We start from the raw sequence: 10,035 nt of genomic DNA, 5'->3' as shown, positions 1-10,035 counted from the left end.
AAGTGAAATCCTCAGAGGAACACTGAAAATGTTCATGAATTGTTCTCTCTTCTCATAAGTCCCTTTGGGAGGTGTAAGGCTTCTGTCATTTTTGGTCCATGGTAAATTCACAACCCCACTAGGGTATAATATTGTCATCCCAATCATTCAGATTCATTTTGTTCATTCAGTTTTGTCTGAGCTGTGACTGAATGTGGGATTCTAGTTACGCTAAATGAAAATGAATTTTAAATATTCTCAGTATTCTGACACACTGCATGGCAGCTGGGTAATCACTTGTAGAATCCTCCCTTTATCTACTGAGGACAGGACTGTGTTAGAAATCCAGATGCTTTCTGAAGAATCTCTTTCTCATGTGCAGGCCTGCTCAGCTGTGGAGCAGAACAGAGTGGCCTGGAAGATGGAGAGGAAGGAGACAGGAGCAAAGGATCCAGGTATGCTGGAGGGACTGATGAAGGGATGACGAGAGGTTTAAGTGAATGGGAGAGTGGGACATGAAATCAGTTTTACCGCATTCTCTTTCACTATAAGTAGTTGTGGAGACCTCCACTGAGAAAAATCTCAGGATTATCCTATTGTATGTATGAGAAGTCTTACTACAGAAGAATCAGTAGTAAGAGACAAAATATTTGACTGTGCATGTGAGTGATGCTGACCTTATTGTTTGCATGTCATTGTGTGTCTTCATTCCATATTGAAATGGTTTTCATTTCAGTGCTCTTAATGTTTTATAAAATGATGAATTGTAATGACAATGTGTGTGTTTATTGATTTCAGAAAGTGGAACTTGTAATCTTCTAGCCCATTCTCTACCTTTTAGTATTAATTTCTTTGTTCCAAAAAATAATGCTTAGAGAGTTTTGATAAGAATCCTGCACTATTCGTAATAGCCAGAACATGGAAACAGCTGAAGTGTCCCTCAGTAGAAGAATGGATAAAGAAACTGTGGTACATTTACACTGTGGAATACTACTCAGGTATTAAAAACAAGAAATTCCCAAAATTTGTGGACAAATGGATTGATCTAGAAATTATCATAATGAGTGAGTTCACCCAGAAGCAAAAAGAGACAAACGGTATATACTCACTTATATCAAAACACTAGTCCAAGGGATACGTTCCATGAAAAACCTTACTTACCAAGAAAGTGGGTCAGAGGAGAGGACATCCTATTGAGACTTTAGGCGAGAGTCGCATGGAAGAATGGGGAAATAGTAGGATCCACAGGGTCCTGGAAACCTACAAGAAGAACTTTGTGACAGGCAGATCTGGGCCCTGGGGTCCTCCTCAAACTAAGGCACCAGCCAAGGAGAATATAGGCAGTAAACTTTGAACCCCTACGAAGACCTAGCAGACGAACAGGATATTTTCCACCATTGAGTGAAGAGTGAGATCTGACTCTCACACGAACTCTGGTGCCCCTTTTCTGACCACGTCCCCTGGATGGGGAGGCCTGGCGACACTCAGAGGAAGGATAGCAAGTTACCAAGAAGAGACTCGATATTCTAAGAGCTTATATAGGGGGAGGAGGTCTCCCTCAATCACAGACATAGGGGAGGGGAGAAGGGGGGAAGTGGGAGGGAGGGAGGAATGGGAAGAAACAGGGGAAGGCCTAATAATCGAGATGTAATATGAATAAATTATTTTTAAAAAAAGAAACTGTGGTACATTTACACTATGGAATACTACTCAGCTATTAAAAACAAGGAATTCTTGCAATTTTTGGACAAATGGATTGAACTAGAAATGATCATAATGAGTGAGTTAACCCAGAAGCAAAAAGAGTTAAATGGCATATACTCACTTATATCTGCATATTAGCCCAAGGGGCATGTCTCATGAAAGTCTTCACTTACCAGGAAACTGGGACAGAGGGGAAGACATCCTATTGGGACTCTAGATGAGAGAAGCATGGGAGAATGGCAAAGTTGAAGGATCCAGAGGATCCTAGAAACCTACAAGAAGAAATTTATGATAGGCAGATTTGGTCCCAGGGTTCCTGCACAAATTATGGCACCAGCCAAGGGCAATACAGGCCATAAACTTCAAACGCCTACCCAGATCTAGCCAATGGACAGGACATTCTCTACAATTGAGTGGAGAGTGGGGTCTGACTTTCACAGCATAATTTGGTGCCTCATATTTGACCATGTCCCCTGGATGGGGAGACCTGGTGGCACTCAGAGGAAGGATAGCAGGCTACCAAGAAGAGACTTGATAACCTATGAGCATATACAGGGGGAGGAAATCCCCCTCAGTCACAGTCCTAGGGGAGGGGAGTAAGGAGAAAATGGGAGGGAGGGAGGAATGGGAGGATACAAGGGAGGGGATAACTATTTAGATGTAATATGAATAAATTAATAAAATTAAAAAAGAATCCTGCACTATATTTACAGACAGTTAAATCCATCTATCCAAACTTCCCATATATATATATATCATGTTATCTGTTACCATGGTTCCCATTGCTGCAATTTTAATACACCTTAAGATCACCTCTAGTTTTGATCCTCTTAGTATTTTCTGGCTTTTTGCTGTTCCTTGGTATTTTCAACTGTAATCATTAGTCTACTGCTGTCCATAGTCATGGCACTTAAGAAAAATTCCTTCTTTCTCATTATGTTCTATCTTTAAATATGAAGTTAATTAAGTGTTGCCAGTAAATATATTTTAAACCCAGCTGGCATTCTCTTTCCTTCCTTCTTTCTTTTTGAATGCTGTGGTCTTTTTACATCATTTGCTTCAGCAATCTTTTCCATTTAATTTTTTAAAAATACTGAAAGAAACATTTTTTATTGCTTAGGACCTTGAGTATAGACACTGTCTATGAAGAATTGCAATCTCCATATAATAAAATTTACAGTATTTATGGCTTACAATGTGGAGATTTTTAATATGTACATGTTCGCTCTTTCAACTGTTCTTGAGCATGGTGTGTTCAAGTCATTGCTTATGTATTAATTATCATCATTTGCTTCCTTTATAATTTTTGATAGATTTTAAGTCTTAATTCATTGTACTATAGATAGATATCTAATGAATGTATCTGCTGGATAGGATGTTTCTTCATGCTTTTTGTTATTTCTGTGGATGTTTTGAATATTACACAGCACTATTTGTCAGTTCCTGCTCTTGCGTCAAGTACTGCCACTTTGTGTTACTCTACAGGATTTACTGTAATTCACATAAAGCTCTGTGATTCCTGGTATAATGTATTATATATGGGTAGATACTTTCCCCAATACCACTGTTTGAGGAGGCTGTTTAGTCTACAACACATATATGTAGTATTTTGGTGACATTCACATGGTCACTGCTATTGGGTGAGTTCCGGATCTACTGCTGTATTGCATTGGTGTGGTCTGGAATCACATTGGGATAGTTTGAGCACCGTAACACTCTTCTACGGTTGCACTGTACCCAGGGAATACGGACATCAATATAAATTCTAGGTTTCTCCTTTCTTTTTTTTTCTTCTTTCTTTTCTTTCCTTTTCCTTCTTTCTTTCTTTCTTTCTTTTTTTTTTTTTGTGTGTGTGTGTGTGCGTGGGGGGTGTATGGGGAGGGGGGGGTAAAGTATATTGTGATTAATTAAATGTCATAGAGTTTCAACAGATAGTACAAACTAGTTTTAGAAATAGTACATATTTCACATGCTACATTTTTCATTTATGTAGAACATCCTTTCGTTTTGTAGTTCAGGTCTTCTTCAGTTCCTTCAGTCATTTTTCTTTATAGAAACCTTGTTCTACACATCCTTCAATGAAATTTTTGTTGTGGGGACCTTTCATCTACTTAGTAATTGCATTCAAAGTTTCATTGTTGCTGGTGCTCTGTCTATCAATCATCTATCTACCTATCTATCCATCTATCTCTATCTCTCTTTCCAAAGTTTATTTACTATTCAGTTTTTATTTATATTTACATAATATATACATATATACATATGAGTGTTTTTCTTGCATGAGTGAGTATGTATCATGTGCATCCTCAAAATATAGTTGTGGAGAGCAAATATGGTGTGGGTTCTGGGAATGGAATCTTGGTCCCTGCTAAACAATAGATGTGTATAACCATTGAGCCATCTCTCTAGCTCCCTATTAAGCTGAATTATAAATATTATAAGGCCATCCTTGTATTTAGTTTTATTATGTTGATGATCTCAAATATTGACTTTACATATGTTTTAATACTTTACATCTGTCTTAATAATTGTGTTTCTTTGTATACTCATATCTTCCCTAGAACTCACTCTGTAGACCATACTGGCCTCAAACTGAAAAATCCATCTGCCTCTGCCAAAAGAGCTGGTAACATAGTCATGCACCACCACCGCTGGACTCATTTGTTATTTGTAAGCAAATTAATTCTTTCATAGTTTGTATATGTTTGTGTGTTTTCCAAAACATAAAAACACAACCTACACAGTCTGTATGTTGTCAAGGAATGAACATTTGGTTTTAGATAAACATACAGTGTACCCTTCTCCAGGGAGACCTTTCTTGAGCTCTCAGCATCCCTTAGTGTCTGACTAGGGTTGAGGCCTAATGAGTTTTCTCCTCCCATTCACCTTGTCTGCTGGTGTTGTCTTTGCTCAGCTCCTCCTTAGGCAGCCATGTTTCTTGGGTTTCATGCATGTAGTTTCTCTCACATCTCTGAGACACACAATCTCACAGAAAACTTCCTGTTCCTCTGCCTCTAACTATATTCCTACCCCTTCTTTCTCAGTGCTTCCTGGGCCATAGTTCAAGAAATGTGTTGCTCATGTGACAGTTACGACTGAGAATCACAACTCAGCTTTTTAACTGATTGTGCTTTGCTGGAATGATCTCCATGTGTTGTTAAGACACAAAAACAAAAGCATTGATTGATGAGGAGATAAATTCCCCTTTATTGTGGGAATGAGGAGAAATATTTAGAATGCACTTAGGAATTATGCTGATTTAGTAAATAACTGATTGTAAATTCTCCTCCAGGATCTTGACTTCACTAAGCCTAGGGAAACTGGCTAGTTTTCCAATACTATGCTTGATTTCCCCCTTTTTGAGAGTTGAGAAGATCATAAGTACAAGTCAAAGCTATTAGCTGCCACCAAGGCATGTGTGCCATCTTGCACACTAGGGTTATCCTGCGGTGCAGATCATTGCTGTGGTCCATAGGTGTGGGACTGTGGGATGGCTCCCTTCTTTGGAAGATTGCATGTTGCCTTCTGGTACCATGAACATTAGTCCCCAGAGATGTCACATCCATCTCAAGTTCTCTGGGATCTGTGTCCAAAGTGCCTAGCTTCTTCAATTGTAGGGACTCACCTTCTACATTTGGGAGGAAACCGTGGGCAACAGCAGTAGCCTGTAATGTTTTGGGAGTCTCTTGGACAGCTGTGACCAAATTAAAAGCAGAACTCACATGCCTGGGGTTGGAGGTTCTGTTAGAAAATCATGGATCAACCCAAATGGGAAATCTACATTTGCACCTGAAATATATAACAGCACAACAATTCATATGTATTATAGGTAGTTTTGGCAGATGGATAATAGTATGATTCCTTATGACACTTTCAGACATCTTTACTGCTATTTTACTCTCCTTCTGGATTTATATGTCCCTTTTTTCCATAATTAAATTCCTCCATTGTTTGTCCATTTCCCTTTTCAAATCACTTGTTCCCTGTTATTGCCCTCTCTGTTACACACACACACACACACACACACACACACACACACACACACACTGGTCGCTTTTTGCTTTTCTGGGTTATTGTATTTATTCCAAGTATACTCCCATCTGAAGATTTGGAGCTAGGAACTTACTATTAGAGAAAACATGCAATTGTCTGTATTTCTGCATCTGGGTTACCACACCAATATGATTATTTCTAGGTCCATTCATTTACATGCAAACCTTGTGATTTCAGTTTTCTTTACAGGTAAATGATATTTCATAGTGTATATGAACCACATTTTCACTATCCATCTGTCAGATGAAGGACATTTACATTGTTTCCATTTTGATGCTATTTTGAATATAGCAGCAATGAAGATTGGTGAGCACCTCTCTGTGGAGTAAAATGTGGAGCATTTTGAGCATATCCCAATGAGTGGCACCTGTTGGTCATGTGCTAGATTTACTTAACTTTAGGATTTGTTTACTTAACTGAGGAGAATGCATTGTGGTTCTCAGAGTGACCACATTTTTTGTTAATAGTTCTTATTCTATGATTGTGTTTTTTTATGTTGGTTCTGATTGGGTTGATGGTGGTATTCTTTCTCCACTGTGAGAATTAGTGGTTTGCTGTCTTGAGCATGGATGATTACTTCCCACTTTTTCTGTATTTATCTATTCTTTACATTAATGTATTGTTTTTCAAGTTCTTATGCATAATATCTTTGAATCTCCTGTGTATATTTTTGCTTTAATTTATACTTTGCTTTAATTTAATGTATACATTATGTTGCTTTAGTGAAGTGAATTGTGTTAATTTATGACTGTCTTCAAGTGTGCCTATGTTTCCATCGAAATTAAGAGAGTATTTTTATTGGTGCAACCGTATTGTTGGCACTGCTTTTCTGTCCAAGCTTTAAATGTCATTCCACGCTCCCGGCTTTGGGATCATTAATGGGACACTTGGTAGAACTCTGTTGCTTGGCCTTTTCAAGTGATTTGACATTGTTTGTTAGCAGCATTCATTATTTTTTGCTTTTCCTTTTTTACTCCTTTATGTGACAGGGCAGCAAACATTGTTACTGAAAGAGAAACGGAAGAAAGAGAAACTGAAAGAAAGGGCTGATTCTCCAGGAAATATGTCCCAGGTCAGTGGCCATGTCCATTATTTTTCTGGAAATATTGTATTTTTGAGACATTGAAAACCTTTCATTTTCTGCTTCTGATATTTTTTTCAACTTTATTATTAGAAAAAACATTGCAAACAAACAAAATAAATCACATACTGAAATTAACCATTTACTGCACTTTTATGCAGTTACAGTAGTTATCAGGAACAGAAACTCTGGAGCCTCAGATGTGATTTTATATTTTTATTATTAAGTATATTTTCATGAGTATATCCAACACCAAAGCCAAAATTCCTGTGACAGAATTAGTACTAGAAAAACAATTAGCTTTATATACTCTTACATAACTGGTGTTCACTACCTGCCCACTGGTGTTGATTCAGTCCCACATTAACCCCTAGTATTTAACATTTCTTCTTCTCTTTCTCCATGCCATACTGGGCCCACATGGACATTGTTTCCAATAACCAAATATTACTGGCTATGTTCTGTACATGAGGGAAAACATGGTCTCTTTCTTTCTGACGATGTATGACCTCACTATTACACATCCTAAACCCAACAATTTCCTACAAGTTTTTACTATCTTTTTATCTTCCTCTGAATAGTATTCTATTTTATATGTATATCATTTTTATTATCCGTTCATCTGTTAATAGACAATTGTGTTTATTCCAATACTTTGTTCTGGTAAATAAAGCAGCAGTAAACATAGGGTATAACTCTTTACCATCAGGTGTGGAATTCCCCGAGTATAAATCCTGGAGTGAAAGAGCTGAATCCTATGTTATTTTTGCTTTAATTTTTTAATAATCTCCAAACAGATTTTTCACTTGAGTGTATCAATTTACACACTACACACACTCCCCTACAGTGAATAATGCTTCCTTTCTCTCCACGTTTCTAACATCTCTGACAACTGTTGTCAGATTAGTTGATGAGAGCCATTTTGCCTGGGGTGAGGCACTAATTCCAAGCAGTTTTAGTCTGCCTTTCTCTGATTGCATTTTAGGAATCATGAACACTTTTTGCAATATGCATTGGTCATTTGTATTCTGTCTTTGAAAAGTGTCTGTCCATTTTGTTTGCCTATTTGTCGATTGGCAGTTTTATTTCCTTCTATTTTAATTTCTGTAATTCTTGGAAGATTCTATGTATGAGCCCCTGTCTACAGTGCTGCTGGTGCAGAACTTTTTCTTCTCAGTAATTGCATCCGTCTGTTTGGAGCTAGTTCCTGTGCTGTTAGTGTCTTTTCTAGCCAACGGAAACCGTCCATATCCTGAAGGGCACTCCCCATGTTCTCCAGGTTTCTGTGTTTCTCATTTCCCATAAGGTTTTCATCCATATTAGCATTTTCAGCAGGTATAGCATTTAAAATCCTCATCATGAATTTTACTTCTGAGATATGTACACTGTGATCCTGTGGGTCATAAATACAGCATCCATATAAGGTAGGTAGCTGTCCAAACTTTAAATTGTGTCTTGTTTCATGAATACGCCGTGAGATTATTTTGTCATCCTGTTTTCACAGAGTGAGAACCGGCATTATAAAGGATGGCTACATTAGAAAGCCTCTTTTTGAGTAACTGTCTTAGCTCATCTATGTCCCTACGTTCCTTACATCTCCTGATATCCAGTAAAGTGCTATGCACAGTGTCACCTGGTCAAACTGTGTTTTGTTTCAGGGTCTGTTGACATTCCGGGATGTGGCTGTGGACTTCTCCCAGGAGGAGTGGGAATGCCTGGACTCTGCTCAGAGAGCTCTGTGCATTGGTGTGATGTTGGAGAATTACAGCAACCTTGCCTTTGTGGGTGAGAACATTTTGATTGTAGAATTCCTAACTCATTCTTTATATGTACAGAATTAAGGGGTTATAAACTCTCTCTGTTATACTATCTCAGAAACAATAAGAAACTAAGGAAAGTTCTGTAATAGAAAAAATTTTCATGGTATTTGGGGTTTTTCTTCCCATTTTTGACTTAACATATATCATGCACCCTTCCTTTTGGCTCCAAGATGCATTCAGCAATATAGTAGCATATAATATTTCTACCCATATCTCTTTTTCCTTTGAGATGGATTATTTTCTCATAAAATATATCCTAACTGTAGCTTCCATTCTCCATACTCTTCCCAATTCCTCCTGAAATGATTCCTGCCTCAAATCACTAGAACCTTGGGGATATCTGGCAGAATACTTGCTTTCTATCCATTAGTCTTGAAGATCTAATGTCTGTGCATTTTTTGTTTTTGTTTTTGTTTTTTAAGGAAAAAAAGAACAGTTTTATGGGTTTTTTATTAATTAATTCTTTACTACACTTTACATCCTAATCACAGTCCTCCCTCCCTCCTCTCCTCTCAGTCACATCCTCATACCCTCCCTCCTTCATTCCCCCCTCATCCTCTCCTAAGAGAGGCTGATGCCACCCATGTTTACCAACATGCCCTAGCATAACAAGTCCCAGCAGGATTAAGCACGTCCTCTCCCACTGAGGCAAGACAACACACCTCAGCTAGGGGAAAGGGATCCAAAGGCAGGCAACAAAGTCAGAAATAGCCTGCAGTCCAGTTGTTAGGAGATCCACATGAAGACCAAGCTGCACATCTGCTACATATGTATAGGGGACCTGGGTCCAGCCCTAATATCTGTCTATTGTTTAGCTGTGGCTTTATGCATGTTATCATCAGTTGCAGGATGAAGCCTCTCAGAAGACAGCTATGCTAGGCACCTCTCTGCAAGCGTAGCAGGGTATCATTAATAGTCCAGGTGTTGGCTTTCTCTCAGAGGATGGGTCTCAGGTTGGGCCAGTCATTGATTAGACATTCCTTCAATCTCTGTTCCACCTTTATCTTTGCACATCTTGTAGACAGGACAGATTTTGGGCTGAAGGTTTTATGGGTGGGTTGGTGTCTCCCTCCTTCCACTGCAAGACCTACCTCCCTGCAAGAGGTGGCCCCTTCAGGCTCCACACCCCTGCTGCTAGGAGTCTCAGCTAGGATCACCGTGACAGGTTCATAGGAGACTCTCCTATCCCAGTTTTCTGGCTCTTCCCAGAGATGCACCCCCACCACACCAATTCCTGTTCTCTCTGCAAGGCCCCCCCACACCTGATCTTGTTCCCCTCCTCACCCCCTCTTCCAACAGAGTTCCCTCCATCCATCCACTTCCAATTTCTATTTTATTTTCCTTCTGAGTGAGATTCAGTCATCCTCCTTTAGGCTCTCCTTGTTACTTAACTCCTCT

The 10,035-nt window shown here is 38.8% G+C and overlaps 1 protein-coding gene across 1 annotated transcript in view; it reads left to right on the top strand.

Moving 5' to 3' along the window:
• Positions 1 to 6,779: 6,779 nt before the first annotated feature.
• The window catches only part of LOC127191345 (zinc finger protein 54-like), a 213,296-nt gene continuing 210,040 nt past the window's right edge, over positions 6,780 to 10,035 (top strand). Inside the window, exon 1 of the mRNA XM_051148409.1 lies at positions 6,780 to 6,808. Coding sequence (XP_051004366.1) covers positions 6,800 to 6,808 — 9 coding nt within the window. The 5' untranslated portion in view covers positions 6,780 to 6,799. The remainder of the gene's footprint in view (positions 6,809 to 10,035) is intronic.

Source organism: Acomys russatus, chromosome 7, assembly GCF_903995435.1.
Source record: "Acomys russatus chromosome 7, mAcoRus1.1, whole genome shotgun sequence".
Lineage (NCBI taxonomy): Eukaryota > Metazoa > Chordata > Mammalia > Rodentia > Muridae > Acomys > Acomys russatus.
Note: the sequence above shows the minus strand (reverse complement) of the source record. Positions and strands in the feature narration are given on the sequence as shown.